Source organism: Pituophis catenifer, unplaced genomic scaffold (assembly GCF_029215685.1).
Source record: "Pituophis catenifer annectens isolate HBS135680 unplaced genomic scaffold, rPitCat1.0.hap2 SCAF_9, whole genome shotgun sequence".
NCBI lineage: Eukaryota > Metazoa > Chordata > Lepidosauria > Squamata > Colubridae > Pituophis > Pituophis catenifer.
Genome location: NW_027256889.1, coordinates 14112788 through 14132977, shown reverse-complemented (window position 1 = coordinate 14132977; position 20190 = coordinate 14112788). Strand labels below are relative to the sequence as shown.

General features: G+C 33.4%; 1 protein-coding gene across 28 annotated transcripts in view; it reads left to right on the top strand.

Annotated features, from left to right (window-relative positions):
* The window catches only part of EPB41 (erythrocyte membrane protein band 4.1), a 107133-nt gene that overhangs the window by 73176 nt on the left and 13767 nt on the right, over positions 1 to 20190 (top strand). For 8 of the 28 annotated variants that reach the window (XM_070949486.1, XM_070949477.1, XM_070949472.1 and 5 more), the window contains 6 exons: positions 314 to 525; positions 4684 to 4740; positions 4862 to 4903; positions 5604 to 5666; positions 9668 to 9847; positions 12004 to 12054. In XM_070949486.1, the coding sequence (XP_070805587.1) occupies positions 314 to 525; positions 4684 to 4740; positions 4862 to 4903; positions 5604 to 5666; positions 9668 to 9847; positions 12004 to 12054 (605 nt within the window). The remainder of the gene's footprint in view (positions 1 to 313; positions 526 to 4683; positions 4741 to 4861; positions 4904 to 5603; positions 5667 to 9667; positions 9848 to 12003; positions 12055 to 20190) is intronic. The other 20 variants (XM_070949478.1, XM_070949474.1, XM_070949466.1 and 17 more) reach the window with 9 other exon arrangements.

Genomic DNA, 20190 nt, shown 5'->3' with positions numbered 1-20190 from the left:
TTATCACTATAATTAACAGCAGTAATTAGGTGATGATGTATTGCCTGTGATAATTATTTGCACCAGTTACCTACTTTGTACAGTGTCTCTTGAAATAAGAAGCTTTTTTACGTACTGTATTGTTCACTAACATTAAATGTGTGGCTCTTGGTGGTATTAAATGTTTTCTTTAACATTTTTCTTCATGCATTATTAAAAATAAATTCTGCTTTAGACATGCCAATCACTTTGCGTATCTTTATTTTGTAGTGTTGTGGCTTTCTTCTTGATTCTGTTCTGTACTATAACTGAAGATGTATCTATTTCTGCTTAGCAGTAGCAGTGGTTACACCTGATAGAAGCCCGCGGCCTACATCTGCACCAGCTATTGCTCAGAGCCATGTTACTGAGCCAACTGTACCAGTTGCATCTATCAGCAAAGAACCAGCAGTTCTTAAAACTGAAAAGGAAACAGAAAAAAAAGAAGTAAAACTTGAAGGAACTTTGCAAGATAAAGCCAAAGCAGAACCAGCTGAAGGATTTCAGGTATGATCGTCCACCATTTTTATCATTATTGGTAAGATGGTTTTGTTTGTTTTAGAATAAATAAAAGATTGATCCCACTCGCAGTTAAATCACTTGCATAGGCAGCCTGGAAAAGTATTTACCACTTATTCTGGTTTTATCCTCAGACTAAAGGTGAAAGGGCAAATTACACTGATTTCCAAGCAGTGCTTTCACAACCTAAGAAAGTTTCAAGCCAAACATTCTTCAGGGTTTCCTTCTAACTAAATAATTCTGATTGTGTTGATCAGTGTACTTCCTAAACTTTGCTTTCCAATAGTTTTTTTTCTTTCATTTTGAGATCTTAAAACCATACTAACTTGTAGTCATTTCTTTTTTTCACACAGTTACCCATCATCTCTAGCTGCAATTAGAGACAGTTTTACCTACCTTTTGGCTCTTCTTCGAAGTTATATTCAACTTACATTTTAACTTTCTTACAAAGTTTCTATACTCATTCACTGCACTTCTTGGAATTTGAAGGAATTGTGAGGAAGTCTATCAGATTGACACTATAAGTGGCAAATTGGATTGCTTGAACAGTCATTTGTATTTTAATCATCAATGATGAATGAAATATATTACTAAAAAATAGTTGCTTATAAATTCCCTCTTTCTGTATTTTCACAGAGTTGCTTTTACTTATTCAGACTGTCCTAATAATATTTATTTATTTATTTATTTGATTGATTGATTTGATTTAGAATAACAGAGTTGGAAGGGACCAAGTCCAACCCCCTGCTTAGGCAGGAAACCCTACACCACTTCAGACAAATGGTTATCCAACATCATCTTAAAACTTCCAGTGTTGGAGCATTCACAACTTCTGGAGGCAAGTTGTTCCACTGATTAATTGTTCTAACTGTCAGGAAATTTCTCCTTAGTTCTAAGTTGCGACTCTCCTTGATTAGTTTCCACCCGTTGCTTCTTGTTCTGCCCTTAGGTGCTTTGGAGAATAGGTTGACACCCCCGCCCCCCCTTGTGGCAGCCCCTGAGATATCGGAACACTGCTATCATGTCTCCCCTACTCCTTCTTTTCGTTAGATTAGACATAGTTTAACGGTTCCTGCAACCGTTCTTCATATGGTTTAGCCTCCAGTCTCCTAACCATCTTTGTTGCTCTTCTCTGCACTCTTTCTAGAGTCTCAACATCTTTTTTACATTGTGATGACCAAAACTGGATGCAGTATTCCAAGTGTGTATTCCAAATGCCTTACCAAGGCATTATAAAGTGGTATTAACACTTCACGTGATCTTGATTCTATCCCTCTTTTATGCAGCCTAGAAGTGTGTTGGCTTTTTTGGCAGCTGCTGCACATTGCTGGGTCATATTTAAATGGTTGTCCACTAGGATTTCAAGATCCCTCTCACAGTTATCACTATTGAGCAAGGGACCACCTATACTGTACCTGTTTTTCTTGTCTAAGAACCTTCCTTTTTTCACCATTGAATTTCATTTTGTTAGATAGCGCCCAATGTTCAAGTCTGTCAAAATCCTTCTGTATCTTAAGCCTATCTTCTGGAGTGTTGACTATTCTTGCCAGCTTGGTGTCATCTGCAAATTTGATGAGTTCCCCATCTATCTCCTCGTTCAAATCATTGATGAAGATTTACCACACTGCATCTTGGGGTACTCCACTGCATACTTCCCTCCATGTAGATGCAGTTCCATTGAGGACTACATGTTGAGTGCGGTTGGTCAGCCAGTTACGAATCCATCTGGTGGTGATGCTGTTTAACCCACATTTTTCTACTTTATCTAGTAGTAGGTTGTGGTCTACTTTGTCAAATGCCTTACTGAAGTCCAAGTAAATTATATCGCCACTTTGTCAAAGAATGCAATAAGATTAGTCTGGCATGATCTGTTTTTGACAAACCCATGTTGGCTTTTGGTTATTACTTTGTTTGCTTCTAGGTGTTTGCTGATTCGTTGCTTGATTATCTTTTCCAGAATCTTCTCAGGTATTGAGGTCAGGCTGATAGGTCTGTAGTTTTCTGGATCTATTTTTTTTTTCCTTTTTTGAAGATGCGAACTACATCAGGTCTTTTCCAGTCCTCTGGCAGTTCCCCAGTGCCCAGGATCTTTGAAAGATATAGTTCAGTGGTTCTGAGATCCCGTATGCCAGTTCCTTCAGAATCTTGGGGTATAATCCATCCAGTCCTTGATTTATTTATTTGATTTATTTATTTGATTTATTATGTGTGCCAACTCCAAAAGAATCCAAATGTTTAAAAGTCAATACAGGATTTAAACATATTACTTCAGAAGTATGGCTCAGCTGCAGTTAGTTAATTCTTGTCATTGATGCAAGTGAATTCAGCGTTTGGAATGGAACTACTGATAATGATTATTAAGATAGATTTCTTCATCATGCAGTGTGTCAGTAATAGGAATCAATAGGAGGGGATAAGTATTTAAGTTCTGATGCTGTGCTAGAAGACATTTTCCAACTATATGCATTTAACTTTCAATAACACTATAAAGGACTTGCTTGAGAGTCTCTTCAAGAGAAAATCTAAAAGTTACGTAACATCATGCATTGTGTTATGCCCTAAATATGTGAAATGAGACATTATTTTAGATATATTATCTTTCAACTGGGATCTAAAGAGTTTGTTATATACATTATTATTGTGCTAGTAATGTTTTATTATCTTGCTCTGTATCTTAACTCTTACTTTTGATGGCTTTTTCATTGTGCCCTGAAATTCCTTACAGATAAATTACAGTAATTGGTATGGATGCCTGTGGTTTTCTCTTTCTTCAAATTCCATTCCTCAGACTTTAATAGAGAAAAAAATAGAAAAACCTATTTATAATCCAGACGTCAGCATGAAAATGTCTAAAACAATATATTAAAATTTAATTTTGGTTAAATAAACTTATTCTTGGTTTTACTGCAGTTAAATCCCATATTCTTATATTTAAAAATGCACCCGATTGGTTTCAGCGGGATTTACTGACAACAAATGGGTATAGTTCAGTTCAGCTAATATCATATTATAATATTGTATTAAAGTTGACAGTTGAAATATAGTCTGCTATTGCTTATTATCAGTATTGAGCAATATGTTAATGTTTTAATGTTGGTTTAAAACCTTGGACTGTTTAAAAATGAAAAAAGTGTGCGCTGTCTCCTATATTTAATAGCTGCATAATTGATAATTCACCCAATTCAAACATCAAACTTGCAAGCATCTTTAAGAAACATGTAACAAAAATTTCTGGCTAAGTTCTTTTTTCTGCATATTGATACTTTGATATAATCAGTCTATGATTATATCACTTTATGAGAATTGCCAAGGCTATATGTGTAAGAACAAAGAAATCCAAAATTAATAGAAATAACCTGCTGGGACCTTTTTCCTTCATCCTTTCCTCACTTCTATTAGACACTTTGTATAAACAGTTTGGTTTAAAACTTTTTTGTTTATCCTATAGCTCAAATGTATTGCCTCTGTTCATCTTATGCACTAAGTTTTTTGGATTTCTTTTTTCCGACTAGTACCTTCTTGGCTGCTTCTGCTCTGATACCTAGTTTCTCATTCAGTTGATGTTCTACTGATTCTTGATTCCTTGCTCCACACCTGCTACCCTGCCCTGTGCTTGTTCTCTGTTAGACTTTCACATTGGTCAAACCAGCACAATTCCTTCTCAAGCAAATTTCTCTGTAAGGAATGAATTGCAATCTAATCGATTTCCTGAATTACTGCTCCAAGGTATCACCCCAATTCATTTAGAACATTCATTGCAACAAGTTAAATACAATGTAGAGATTTTCTCATGCTTCTTGTGATTTTTAGAAGCTCATCACAGCCAGAAATAACAAGAAGAGAAAAGTTGGAAGAGACCTTTTGAAGTATACAGCTGTATAACATGTTTTAAGCCTCTTTACATATTTATACTTACAATAAAATTGTTTTGAAGAATTCAAAATGCTGAATAAAATAACATCAACTATATGGGACTAACAAACTGTCATTATAAAGTATGGTGTTTATTTATGTCTTCATAAGAGTGCATGTTAATTAATGCATGCTTACACAATGCTTCAAAAACAAATGGTAGTTTTTGAAGCAATGCTATCCCCAAACCTCTACTAACAAAAAATGTTTTTGCCACTTTATTTTTTAACATAGGTGGGGAAAATGCATATAAAAATGTCAATACCCAGCACAAATGGCGACCAAAATCAGGTTTGTCTGGTTAGGTTGCTTTGCTTTCTTTAAAAAGAAAAAGGGGGAAAAAGGCTAAATCAAATCAAAATAAATGAACCCAATTTTTTTTGTCTTTTTTTAAAAAACTATCATAAAACAGCAGCGTGCAGAAAAAGAGGAAGACCCGATAAGAATGAGGAAGGTTAGCTGGTTTTTTTTCACTTCCATCAAAACAAAATTATCATATCACTCATGCATATGCAACTTATTTAAAAAGACAATATTTTGGTTTCTTTCTGTGCTTTTATCAGTTGATACTTGTTTGTAAATAAACAAAATCAGAATTAGCTAAAGAATTAGTAAAAGTTTTCTTCTTTATACTTCTCATTTCCTAATTATTTTGCAAAAAACTTTCTATGAGGAGTCAACAATTCAAGAAGTAAAAAACAAGTATTACTGTAATAAAGGTAAATAGATGTATTTAAATTTTGAAATATGTATTAATAAATACTAGTTTCAAAAATGTTTTTATGTACACTAGAGAGCCAGGAAGACATTTCCAGTGTTCTGCATAGCTATATTCTAATTTCTTACTTTTTTTTGGAAATATTGTGTCTCTGTGGAAGAACAGCTTGCAGAATGATGGAGCCATGATAACTGTCTTTTTAAAAAGAATCCATTACATTTTTTTCATCATTCATGAGCAGAATCACACACATTCCTCATATTCTCCACATGATCTTATGATTCCATACACTATACCCCATTCACAAATCATTGCTCTATGAATGTTAGTTTAACCTTTTTCTTTTTCCAATCTGCAAATACCTGCAAGAACAACCTTTTTAATTTTTGTGTGTGTGTTTTTTTTTGTTTTGTTTTTCCCCCCCTTTCTTTCACAGAAAAGATCAAAGAGACTAGATGGTGAAAACATTTATATAAGACATAGCAATTTAATGTTGGAGGTTTGTATGACTTTGAAGCTTCTTTCAGTTGCATTTGCCTGGACCTCTACATTCTTTGCTAAACTCTTTTCGCCTCTGCTGTACCATTTGTGTTTTTGGGGTGAGGTGTGTGCGCATGCTCTTTGCATGACTTTGTTAGAAATAGGCTTTTGCATGTCACAATAAACATGACATTATGCAATCATTTTTCTTATCTGTTTACATTGTTTTCTTGTTATCTGAAAATATGTGATTGGGATCATTCTTCACTTAAATGTATTTCTAAATCTTAGCAACTCGTTACACGATTATCTATGCATAACAGTCTCCAAGCATGCAATTATTTGACTGACACAAATAAGGTTGTATTTTGTGATGCCATTCTGTAGGCTAGAATCCCAGAATAGTTATATAAAATGAGTTCAATCAGAGTAGCAGACTTTTGCCCTGATCTTCAGTTTTAATTTCAAAGCCTTTTCTTTTAAGCTTCTCAGGTTGTCTTCGCTTAATGACCACTCATTCAGCAAATGTTTCAATTTATGCTGGAGCTTGAATGAGCGATACTTATGACTGGTCCTCATACTACGATGCTCACTGAGTATTTTTTTCCATATCCTACATATGGGTAGCATGTTGTAAACCATCTCTATTTCTATCAGTGCTGTTGATATCAAAACTAGAATGGTTATATATCTTTATAGAAAGGGAAGGGGAAAACTAAGCTTGTCCATAGTTAAAAAATTCATGTAATTATTTCTTCCATCTCAGATGTGGCCAGTTTCTCAACAGCATTCAAACAGAATAATTCCTCCCCTTTAAACTTCCCAATAAATTTGAAAGGAGGAAGTAGAACGTCATCACTTCATTCCTGATGTGCGAGATCATTTATTTTATTCAAGCTGAATAGATTTGATATTTCTTGTCATTCTAAGTGAGAATTTTCAATTTCTTTGGTTACATATATGAGATTGGCAGCCTTGACTGCATTTTCCTCTCATTTGAACATGAGTTTGAATATACTGAACATTCCAATCATATATTACTGATACAGGAGAATGTGTGCTTCTTATACTGATTCTGTTTTTGTGTGTTATTATCTTTTAATCACAATTTCAGAAATAGCATAGGAGATTCTTGTGCAGTGTCAGTATTTTTTTTAATGTACTAATTACTTTTTGAATTTTTAATTTTGTGCTATACAGCTTTGAGTTTGCTATAATGCAGATTGGGGCAAAATTAAAATGGTGAAATCCAGTCAATATAAGGTGATCTGGCAAAAGGCAGTGAATATTTCATCTATATTATTTTAATTCCTCTATAAGTCAGCTTTTTAAATTCTTATCTATTCTTGGTAGTTTTTTAAAAATCCAATGCACTTACCTCTTTTTTGTAGTAATTTTATCCTGTTACCATATCAGATTCTAGAATAAATATGTAGCCCAGTGCCACTTTCTAATTTGTTTCACATATTTAGTTTGACTCCTAACTGTGTTGTTGCAGGTATTCACAGACCATCGGCAATAACAGATCAATCAGATAGATTGTAATAATTGCCTGCTATTCTTTTTCTTTCCTTTTTTGATTCTGTTCATGAAGCATTAGGGTTGTTCCCATCTAATTCTAATAAACAGAAAAAATTTGGTCCAAAGATGCCCATCATAAAGTCAAACAATTTTCAAACAATAAGATGAACAGAAAAGAATTTAAAAGTGCACTAGATACAATTAAACTTTGGTGTATCTTTCAATCATTTTAAGATTGCAATATTCATCTAATATTTAAATTGCCACACTATTCTTCAAACCGGTAGTATAATTGATAGTAACCTAAAGTAATCCACGATTTACAACCATTTATTTAATGACCGTTTGAAGTTATAACAGCATGGAAAAAAGTGACATGACAATTTTTCACACTCCTGTGGTCATGTGATCAAAATTTAGATGCTTGGCAACTGGAATGTAGTTATTATAGTTGAGGTGTCCTAGGATGATGTGATTGCTTTTTGCAACCTTCTGACGAAGTCAATGGGGAGGCCATTCACTTAACAGCCATGTTCCTAACTTAACAACTGCAGCGATTCACTTAATAACGGTGGCAAGAAAGGTCATAAAATGGGACAAAACTCATTTAACAACTGTCTTCTTAATTGAAATTTTGGTCTCAATTGTCATAACTTGTACTCTTTATCAGAAAACCTTTTGAATTCTTAATATTGCAATAAAGGCAGGATGACTTTTTCTTTTTATATAATATTTTTGGAAGGTCTCATGTTTTAACAAACATTTGTTTGTTTTAACTCAGACAAGTTTTTTTTACCAGATATAGTAAAATAAAATATTTACATGAAAATATAAAATGAATAATGCTCCTATCCAATAAAAATTTTAAAATTAGCTGAGTTATTATTCTTAAAAATGTTAAACATATACAGTATAAAATGAGGTATAGCCCTTCTTTGGACTATGCTGCACAATTATTCTTATATTGAGCCTTGAGTTTGATTTTGAAATAGAGAAAACTGAAAATGTCCCAGAATAAACAAAGAGGTAAAATACAAGGATTTTTCAAAACCTGAAAACGTGTGCAATTCAATTTTATTGTACAAAGCAAAGATTTTCCTTGTTTGGGAGAACAAATGTGTGCAATTCAATTTTATTGTACAAAGCAAAGATTTTCCTTTTTTGGGAGAACAAAGGTCAAATAAAAAAAGACTAATTATTGCAGTGCAAAGCCGTAGATTCAATATGTACTCGCTGAAGATACATTTGTCAACCTGAGAAATGGCAGCATCAGGGTAGAAAGGCTTCCTTGAGCAGTGCAGGCTATGTCCAATCCTTGTAATGAAGTCACTGGCTGAACATTCTGTGATTAAATATCTTTTCCCAAACATGCATATATGTATCCATAGACAAACCTTTCCCGCAGATCGATGAGCATATGAATGATAAGCTTCTGAGATGTGCATACTAATAAAAAATATTAACCTTCTAATCCGAGTGAAATGGTATTGTCCAAATGAGATTTTCTCGTGTATTAAAGGTAAATCAAGTTACTAATGAAGTCATATTATCCTGGATAATGGTAACCAAAATAATTGGTTGGCTTTTGTTCCTTTTTTGCTCACTAAAATGGTTTTCCCACCATTGAATTTTATACACTAGTCAATTATGTCCACTTAATTCAGCAATCTCATTTTTTTCCCTACCAAGGGTTAGGATTAGGAATGATTAACCTTTGTGGATTTTGGTAACACCATAATCACACAGATATATACCACACCAATCAGTTATGTCTGCAGCTGGTAAAAGCTTTTTGGATATAAGATTAACAGCAGGCAAAAAAGGTACAAGAGCCAAATTGAGTTCCCTATTGTATGACAGTCTGCTCAGAAAGAAGTATCATCAAGCTCAATAAAATTTACCACTTGTGAATATAGGATTGAAACTTTAAAGAGGCGACATGTTTCAGATATGATTTCCAAAATGATGCTTTGGAATGTGGAGGCATAAATATAACTCCCTTTTGCAAGTGCTGAAAATAACCACATATTTTCCTATGATTGTGTAGCAATTCTGGAAGATAGCTACACTGTCCCAGGAAAAGAAGCATCTCCTTTAAACATTTGCATGTAGATACTACTTGATAAACTTGGGCATGTTCTGAAGCACTTTCTTGGAATCAACTCCAAAGTACTGAATAGTTCTAGATTCTAATAATATCTGCCGAGTGTGGGAAATGTTTAATAGGAAACTGTTCCAAAAGTTAGGAAATTTGAAAAGATTGTCACTCCTGAAATAAAAATTGGGATTTTATTTTTGTAAGTCTAGTTGAAAAAAAAAACGTTGCAAATAATGTTGAGCTTTATTTGGGATATCCTGCACTAACTAGTACATTTTATCTCTGTGAGGGGAAAAAAAAAAGAATTGACTAATTTTCTGCAGCATCAAAGGGGAGCTGTAGATTCGCTTCAGTAAAACTTTCTGTGGTTTGTGTTGGATTTTTTTTCCCTAAAATGATAGGATCTAGATAAAACCCAAGAAGAAATAAAGAAGCATCATGCTAACATCAGTGAACTGAAGAAAAACTTCATGGAATCTGTTCCTGAGCCACGGCCAAGTGAATGGGACAAACGCCTCTCTACTCATTCTCCTTTCAGAACGCTTAACATCAATGGACAGATTCCCACAGGAGTAGAAGGAGTGAGTACTTTATGAAGTACTGATGATTTATTTGGCTTTGATCTTCTAAATAAGACCACTTTTTAATTCTCTAGGAATTGGAATTTCCCTTTGGGGAGAAGGACGTAAACAAAAGGTTAAGCAAGGTTGCTTAAGTGTTTCATTACTCATTTCTTGTATATTGAATGAACTATTAACTTTTTAAAAGCCAATTTTAACTGTGGACGTTGGGGTTGGAATGTCTTAGCATAAAATATTATAGAAGGAGGGAGGGGAAGAGAGACCGATATATATATATATAATCACTATACCTCAGGTGGGTGATGAGTGATACAGGGGAAATAATTCCTTCATCCCTAGACTGGGAGGTCGAAAAATATCTTTCTACCAACCCACACTGAATCAGCATGATAGCTTATGTTCTTTATCCTTCAGTAAGAAATCTTGGCATGGCTTGATTTGGTCTGATAATATTTATTTATTTATGAAATTTATAGACTTCCCCAATCAGTTACGACTCTGGGTGGCTTACAAAAAACAATCATTAAAAAACCCCAAAACGTCATAGAATCATCACCAACACTAACCCAAATCTTGAGGATTGAGCCAGGTCTTAGGGCTTGTTTAAATAGAATCAGGGTGAGAAATCTTGGGGGAATGTTGTCCCAGAGACAGGTGCCACAAAAGAGGAGCACACCCTCCCCATATATTATAATAATAAAATTCAATGGTGCCATTAATTGGTTCCAGGAGGCACAATGAGTTCTAAAAATGAGCACCAAATCCATGTGACTAACGTGTGATGCTTTGTTTCCGCTGGAAAGAGTAGCAAGTTCTAGCTTGTGTGTTGAACCTCAAATAAATGAGTACCTGGACAATATTTTCATAAGTACCAAATTTGACTTTAAAACAGTTGAGTACCAAGGTACCACTGTACAAAATATAATAATATTGGACATATGTGCATACTAAGTACTGTTGGTACTTACTAGACAGTTAGCATACATGCTAATTATGTATGTAGTGTTATGTCTCACTTATCATTTACTGTCAGTAGAAGGCATTTAGTCCATCACTGTAAAGTTGGAATGGTAATTCTGCATTGTTAAAAGCATTACAGTATATTTTTTTATTTTAAATAATTGGTATTTCACTCTGCAGTATAATTGTAGATATGTTGGATTAAATCTGATCTAAATATTCATTAAAATACTCAGATACTATTTATCAAAGTACTTGTATGCTCTGGACTCAGAACATAACATTGCTTTGAACTCCTGATTGGCAGTATATTAAATACATCATATATACACATATACTTCTTTTGGAAGAAAATGAAAGTCATAGGCTATTGCTGCATTCTGGGATTTGTTTTTTTAAACCTAATATATCTAACAACCTTGGGATTTCCTAATGTATTTAGCTTTTCAAGATAAGCTGTGTTTTTTGCTGGTGAAAAAAAGCTGAATTTAATAATAGCTTTCTGCCTATGCAATAATAATGTACATGATAACTAAATAGCTATTATAGTAGCATGTGAATTTTTTTGCAATCATTATAGATCTAGAATTGTTTTGTTTACTTACTTTAAGAATATCCAAAATTATTAAGGTATAGAAATGAAAAATTGAGAAGAAAAGATTTTGATTTTATTTTGCAGCTGATTGCATTTTTTTGTTGGAAGATAAAAGTAGGAACTGTTGAATTATTATTAATAACAGTTGGAACAGCATGGAAGGCCTTTTCATGATTAGCTTCTGAAGCTCTGATCAAAGTAGAGTTGTTAAAAATGCTATAAAGTTGGATTCATAAAGTTTTGTTCTGATTATATAAACGTTAAACAAGAATAATATATATTTTCATATGAAAGTTCATGTAATTTAAGGGCATTTCAAAATAATTACATTTCTCAGATCATAACTTCAATACTTCAGGTAATAAGTATTAGTGGACTTTTCATTAGAATTAATTTTAAAACACAGACATCTCCAAGTTTCTTAACTTACTTTCTTAAACAGAAGGATGCATTATAATTATTAGTCATAGGGAATTTCATTTTTTTAAATTTAAGTATTGTAATTTTAATAGTCTATAAACTAGGATTTAGTTCTGGCTTATCTGTCTATTTATGCTATTTTGAAATACAACTGCATTTTCCATACTTTGTGTATGTCCAGGTCAAGACAGCCACATTTCAGCCCTGTGAGAGACAGGTTGCTGGGCCAGAGGTAAAGCTGCTGTTTTGATACATGCTTCTAAAGCAGATTTTTGTAACTGCATTGGTACTGGCAATCCCAACCCCTCAACAGCAGCTGCTAGCATTGTTTGGGCTGCCTTTTCAATAATGTCATCTCTCACAGGCTTCTGATCTAACATTTTAAGTGGATTTGCAGTGCTGCAAGCTTTTGCAGCTTTTCAATTGCTTTTTTCAGCGCATGGCTGGTTGACAAAGTTGCATGAAGATGTTGCCATAAAGTTTGAGAGAGAAAAATTAAGAAAGTTTAACTCTACCCTGTTCTTTTTATGTTGTCTTCCTCTCTTTTCATGTTCTTCTTTTAATTTTCATGTTACTCTTGCATACTTTATCATTTCATTTTGCTGCCCAGACTTCCAGCTACTTTCTCCCTGATCTCCATTACTTAGGGGTGTGCAAAGACTCTGTCCCTAAATATCAGATTGATCAAAGAAGACTGAATCAACTGAGAGAGCTTAGAGCCAAATTTTTCCTGTCCTAGATGGCAATTTTCATTTGTCATACATGGGGGAAAAAAATCAACTTCAGAATTCTCCAGCTTATGGTCAGTTTTCACATAATGCTGCAAAATACTACTCATATTTAAATTCTTTACACGCTGATGTCATATGCAAATAAAAATATAGAATAAAAATGTATTCTTTGTAATCTTACTATTAGAAATGCACATTGCATTTTCTTTGTTTTTAGGAAACTGCATATTTTGCACTTGAATCACAATATAACATGGAGGTAGACATTATGGTATCTTCCATGACAATACTTTCTTCAGTATGCAAGCAATTAACTTTGTGCTATAGTTGAAATATCAGATCTAACAAAGTACAATTTTGAATTTCAGTACAGCATAGGAAGTCACAACCAATATTTTGTATGATATCAGTTCTGTTTGTAAAGCAACAGTTATTATTACATACATAATTTTATATCTTTTAACACTCAAATATATATTTTAACCAATGGATAGAGTTGATTTAGCATGAGTTTCTGAACAAAGAACTATTAGCAATTCAGAATTTGTTTAGTCAATTAAAAAGCAGCTAATTTCTCTGTGGAATTTGGTTTCCACTTTGTAAGGTTAACAGAGGAATTAGTTGCATAATTGGTACAAAACATACTTTGCTCTCATTCTGATAATTTCTATCATTTGTGTCCTTGCATATCCCCAAGTATCATTTTGAGCACTTTTCATCAGTCATTTTGTTCATCTCTCTGTCTTTCTTGATCTCCTACCATGAAAGCAGACACAGGAATGCCCTCTGTTAGTGCAGGATGAAGACTATATTAAAAAGCAAGAGAAAGTTCCCGAGGGAAGTTTACCCCATCGAGCAACTGAAGAAATCCAGGCCAAAATTTCTATTCCAGTTCCTGAGGAGCAGAAAACACTCAAAACATGTCACCTGTATACTAACATTTTTTCTTCTCCACGCTTTCCTTTTCTGATGTCCTTATTGGTGATCCTTGCAATGACTATGTGGTGGCTGGTTTTTCTGTGATTAAGGAACACACAGAGGCTTATATGAAATATCAACAAGACACTGCACCCTTTGATTTCTGGCTAAAGCTGCTGTCTTACTCTTTCTATTTTATCTTTGACTGTAGTTCAGTTTCTCAGAAATTCTGCTTTTTAAAAGGCGTAATTATTTAATACATAACTTCTGGTATTTGTGAGAGATAACAGGAAACATCAGGCAAGTTCCATTGTGGTAAATTTTAATACTGTGCAATCCCTAAAATCAGATTGTGTCAATGATATGCTTGCTTGGATGGTTTCTATCATGTTCAAGACTCATGTCTGCATGTATTAGTATAGGCTTGCTGTTAAAGTTGGATGTTGAGCACAGGAGCTTGTCAAGGGGGGTGGAGCAGTAATTGTTGGGGAAAAAATCAGTATACCTGAGAATACCTACTATAGACATTTTTAAAGTTGGATCTATTTCCAACTTGTTTAATAATTCTATAAACAAAGAAATATACAACTTCCATTTAAAATAAAACAGAATAATTCAGAGATGTATATCCAGACAGCAGATAAACCAACGTGATTTAATTTCCTTGGTATTATAAAATAGATTTTACATCTTGCTATTAAAACACTTTTTACACCTCTGTCTTAAAGCCATTTCTTTGGGAAATGTGATTTGTGTATCAATATAATGTAGTGGGGTGAATGATGACTTATTTCAAGAACTGTCTGGGTAGCGGACTTGGGGACTTGTAACATTTGTTGCCTCACATTAATTGTAAGGGTAGAGTAAATTCTTACTATGTCTGCCTATGTATTCCTAGATGCATATTTGTGAATCATTTATCCTCTATGATTTTACTTAAATGAAGGATTGTAACTTCTAGTTGCTGTTGAGATTGGATTAGAATGATAGAGAGCCAATAACTTATTGGAAGCAGTCATCTATAATTTAAATTGCTCTCTTATCATTACTTTAATTTTTTTTCCTAAATTTTTCTGTGCTTTCCTTTTCTCCAGAATATTTAGTAAATTGTTTTGTTTTTTCTGCAACACCTGTCTGTATGAAACTAGTATGTTCTAAATGTGTGTGTACTGTTTGATGCATGATGTTTTTGCAGTTGTGTTAACACATAACTGAGCATTACTTTAGGTAGAGGTTCTGACATTTAACTATATATTCTGTTCATTTAAATCTTTGCATGTTGCTTAAACTTTGAAACACTCAGATGTAAAGATAGTTATTTGATATCCAATTTATTTGTATAATTTTAAAACATAATTATAAAGTGCTGACTTTGACTCTTCATTACTGCATTATGCAAACACAGATGAATGGATTTTATACTCCTAGAATAAATTGAGGACAACTTCACAAGTTTTTTGAGAGCAGAATTGCAGTATTCAGATTTAGCAGCTATAAACTTGAATCTAGAAAGGAGATGTGTGACAATTAAATTATTGAGCAAAGTTGAATATGAGTGATGTTTAACTAATTCAGATGATATTTTAAAATTAATCTTTAAAATGTTTATTATTTAGAATTATATACAGTATGTTTGTGTTGTATGCGCAGGTGAAAAATACATACGAGATGTTTATCTTTTTAAGAGTTTTGAAATATAAAATTATTTTTTTTCAGTTTTGCAGTCACGTTTATATAGATTAACATGCCCCAGCCTGAGGGAAAAGCATAGGTCCACTGATTTCTGGACATCTTACCTGCTTTCAAAACCATGGGCCATGATCTTCTTTTAAAGATGTGGGTCTGAGCCATTGCTTAGATAGCTGCATTTTTCTCTACATTGATATTTTCTGACGGTGACGCTGTTATATTGTTGCTTATAGAATTTCCTGTATTTTTCTGTATAGCTCCCACGCTACCTAAGATATTGGAGTGAAGGCCATCAGTCATAGTCAAAGAGGTGAAGCAGTATTTGCAATATACAAACCACATAAGATAAACAAACCACCTACCATCAATGAGTCACTCAAAAGAAGGTTTAACCTTTAACCTTCTCAGCATGGACTCGCCTTTGACTCATGAAGGATTGCATTTATAGCTAGCATGCGGTACTACATCCATCCCTGTCTTTGGAAGGTTAAATAGTATCAGTGACCACATGTATATTGATTAATAATCTTAAGGCTAGACTACTGAAGGGAGTCTTCAGTTGCACCAGAGTTCTAGAATCGTAACACACTGGGACCCATAGAATATGTGCAGTTACAGTGTCTTTTAATCTATTTCTGAACAGAAGGTTTAAATTATGCCTTCCATACTTTGGGACTTAGTTGTTTTAAGGATCACTTTCACTCACATAGGTATGATCAAATCTTCTGAGGTGAGATGGATAGTAATCATATAATGGGTGTTCCTGCAGATGAGGCTATGGAATGGAATTTCACCAGTAAGATGTATTATATCTTTAATTTTTAGAGGTTTAAAAATAATCAGCGATACATTACTGCTAATCTCTCTTTTTCAAGTGTGTGTGTGTGTGTGTCATTTTTAGTGCTTTACTTTTTGATGTTTTTATTTATCCTGCTATACCACCAGAAGACCTCCAGTCAAAATATTTCTAAATTACCAATTTTTCTGAAAGTAGAATATAAAAACATGTACCAAAATTCACGAACAAGTCAATTAATTGTTGTACACTTTCCTGAGTCACGTTTTGTGAGATGGGCAGCTATATAAATTTGATAAATAAATAAAATGGGCACCACAAAATTTTATGTTAGGTTATATAAGGAAATTTAATGAGTTCAGGGTGACAATGTTTTTCCATTTTACTACTTTATGAACTATGGCAAGGCTGAGAAGACCATTTGGGTGAGTTCCAACCATAAATTACTTGGTTCAGTTTGTTCTTGATTATTTATAAAACATTGAATTAAGTACATGTATTTTTTTTAAATCACATTAGGCAAGAAAATGGCTAATGCATAGGTTTGGATCAACCTGCATTTAGTGATTGAATGAACAATTACAGCAAATGTTATTTTCTGTTTTCTGTATCTTATTTATATATGGATTGTTGTTCACTAATAATTCAGGACAATCCTTTTACTCACTTAACAGTAGCTAAAGGATCTTGAAAGGCAAAAAACTTGGGCTCTACCTAAGATTTTAGAGAGCTATCTAAGTATGTAGTAATAAGGAAAGGGTTGATAACTTCAAAACTAGTGGAAATTAATCATTTATCGTTATCCCTAAAAGTCTTCATTGCGATAAGAACACAGAATACCTAAAAGAATGGTTTTGATCCATACAACCAAACTTCTAATACTCATTTTATGGTTTCATTAGAATTATCCTTTGTTTATTCCTGATTATTTTGAAAAGACAGAACCACAATACTCAATTTATTATTGAGTAATTCAAATTTTAAAATCCATCCAGTTTGCAGTTATAAATTAATGGTAGTCTATTGCTTTTCCCCCCAAACTTTTGAAGTTTAATGTAAGAATGGTACAAATGAAAACAAGTTAAATTTGGAATGTTGTCATTGTGCTTCATAATGCTGCTTTTTAAAGTTTATTGACCCTTTTGAAATGTATTATCTTTCACTAGTTGGTCTCTGGAAATTCTTGCTGGTGAGTGTAGTATGTTACCAATTGTGCATTTTAAACATTTTAAATATAGCTGCTTCTGTACATATTTCCAGTATGGGGATAATCTAATATTATTGATACATTGCTTGAAATACCCATAATATCCACTTGTTAAGGAAAATTTTTACAGAAGATTTTTTTTTTTTAATTTGATTTATATGCCGCCCTTCTCCAGAGACTCAGGGCGGCTTACAATGCACTAAGCAATAGTTTATTGCTTAAACCCCTAAGCAAGGGGTTTATCGCTGATTGCTTGCACTATATATTAGTTTATCCCCTTCTTTTTTTTTTTATTTGAATGCTCTTTTAATATAGATCCTCTGCCTGATCCAAAAACCTATCAAGAATAGCTGTCTCCATTCACTGCAGTGTCAATAATGGAGCTATTAGCAAATTAGTAGAAGCTTTTGAGTGGAAATTTGTAACTTTTGCAAACTAATACAGGGGTTATCTTGAGTCACCCGTTAAATTCTTCTGATGTTCAAAAATACCAAAAGAACACTAAAAGCAATCCGCAATTTCATTGCATATTTTCTTTAGCAAAAAAAGCTGCATTATCCTATGTCTACTTGTATCAAAAAGATTTTAAGTGGTATCTTAGAACAAAGTTCCCAAGTTCTCCAGTTTTTGGACACGTGAGACACTTGGAATTTTGAGAGCATCATTATGACCATTCTTACCAATTAGTTCTCAAGCATTCAGTATGGATTCGTTTGTATGAAGTAGATTTATGAGATTGATGTCCTTCATACAGCTGTTCTCTTAAGATGCTCTTTTTCATCTCGGCTTCCTTTATATTGTGTTATTCCCAAAAATAATAGGGTGCAACCCTCCATTATTTTTATTTTCCAAGAATGTCTCTGGGATATATGTGGGATTCAGAGGCATTGTTGGAATTAAATGTAATGCTTGAACTGGCACTTGCTTTACAGCATGCTAGTTTTTTGCTGTTTTTTAAATAGTCTTAAAGAATTAAAATCAAGTTAGTTGGTGGCAAGGGAAATAATCCACAGCACATTTATGATCGTCACCTAATCAGATACAAATAATTAAAATATAAAATACAGATATCCAGTTATAGAAATGTCCAAATTAAGTCTTACACTAATAGAATAACAGAGTTGAAAGGGACCTTGGAGGTCTCTAGTCCAACCCCCTGCTCAAGCAGGATACCTTATACCTTTTCAAATAAAACTCTTCTTCAAAACCTCCAGTGTTGGAACACTGTTTTATATAATCTCTTTGAATATCAGAGTATAGAGCTCGTATCATAATTCAAAAGTCTCTTTCCCATTAAATTTATCTTTAATTCCATTGAATTACACACTTAAAGAAACATTGTTCAAACTTTTCTGAAAGCCACAATAGAACTCCTTATGGAATGTGGGAAAGAATATTGAGTAGCAGGGGATAATACAAAAGGAAGACTGGCAATTCCTAGTATAACAAATCTGTTTACTGTAAATATAAAAATACAGGAGACTTTCCAAAAGGCTACATAGCAACAACAAATTCATCATATCAAATGATACATCTGTATGTGTCCATCCCTCGACTAATTTGCATGTAGCTAAACTACTGTAGCTGTTGTGTTTTGAAAGTGAGCGTGCTTTTGCTTTATAAATAGCATTTCCAATAAAAATTATAGTTATGGTAGAATATTCCCTGAATTTCACAAACTATTTCTAATATAGTTAAATTTTTTGTGTCCTGCATCAAAGTCTACAGTTCACAACTGTTGAGTCATCCCTGCTAATATATGTTGATAATAAGCTGCCATTTTTGAGTTGCTTAATATTGATCATTTCTTTAACCTGAGGCTTCTGTCATCACTAATCAGAAAAAATAAGCTTTTAAATTACTCCCATATTTTAGGTTTGCTTCTCAAGCTAAAAGAAGCAGAAATGGCAAATAATAGGTTAAATTATTTAGCTCCGATTACTTACAAGGGGTCTTAGGCATCCTGATTTGGTGGGGGGTAGGGGCAGATAATGTGTGTGTTATAATATACTCTTTTTATATTTGAGTGTGATATCATGGCACAAATACAGAAGGGCAAAGCTTGCATCATGCCATCATCTATATTCGTCATTTTGCTACCATGGTGGATACAGGGTGGATAGGAACAGACACCTTTAGAAAGAATCATGGAGAAGGGAAGAACCAATACAAGTTCATACGTACAAGTACGAGTTCACATTTGACATTCAGTCCTGGTGTTTGTCTCATCCAAAGTACTATTTGAATATTTTGTCTATCAGACATATAGATGCTAAATTTTAATTGCTGATATTAATAGTCTCTATAGATACAGCACTATTTGACAGAAGCAAAAAGATTTTTGAAAACAAAATTTTGCATATACTATTTGATCTGCTTAGTCAGTGCAGAATTCTCTACCTTAATGTATTCAAGTGTTTTTTCCCTTATTCAATTGGCTTTCATTTTCCCTCATTGAATAAGGCAAATTTTTAGAAAACTATAATCTGTTATTGCATAGTCATTTAGTGATTTCTTGTCACTTCCAGTCAAAATTGCACTTTGTTGTAGAATATTTCTCAGTCTTTGGATATTTGACAAGCTTTTTATAATGTTTTTAATAAGATTCCATCCCTTGCAGCAAAGTCATGTCATTCATTACAAATACTAATTCCATTCATTGCCTGAGGCTTTTCACTTAATATGAAAAGTTAGATTTGGAAACAAGTATGCTTTATTACTGGGGTTCATGAATTTCTGGCTTTGCCTACACATCTTATTCTTTTAAAAGTAGCATTATATCTTATTCAGTGGGTGATTGGACCAGGCAAATTTTCTATACTATTTCTAATCTTAAGCATGTTTTCATCGTTGCCTTTTTTCTGTTACTCTTCCTTTCCTCAAATTGTAATAGGAGAGCTTGCTGAGATTTATAATGCTCTAGTTGAGAACTTTCCAACAGGCGCATGATGGAAGACAGTATAGTATCATCCTTGGTGAAATTCTCTGGCTTGGCTCTGATGCTAGAGATACCCTTGCTTTCTATTA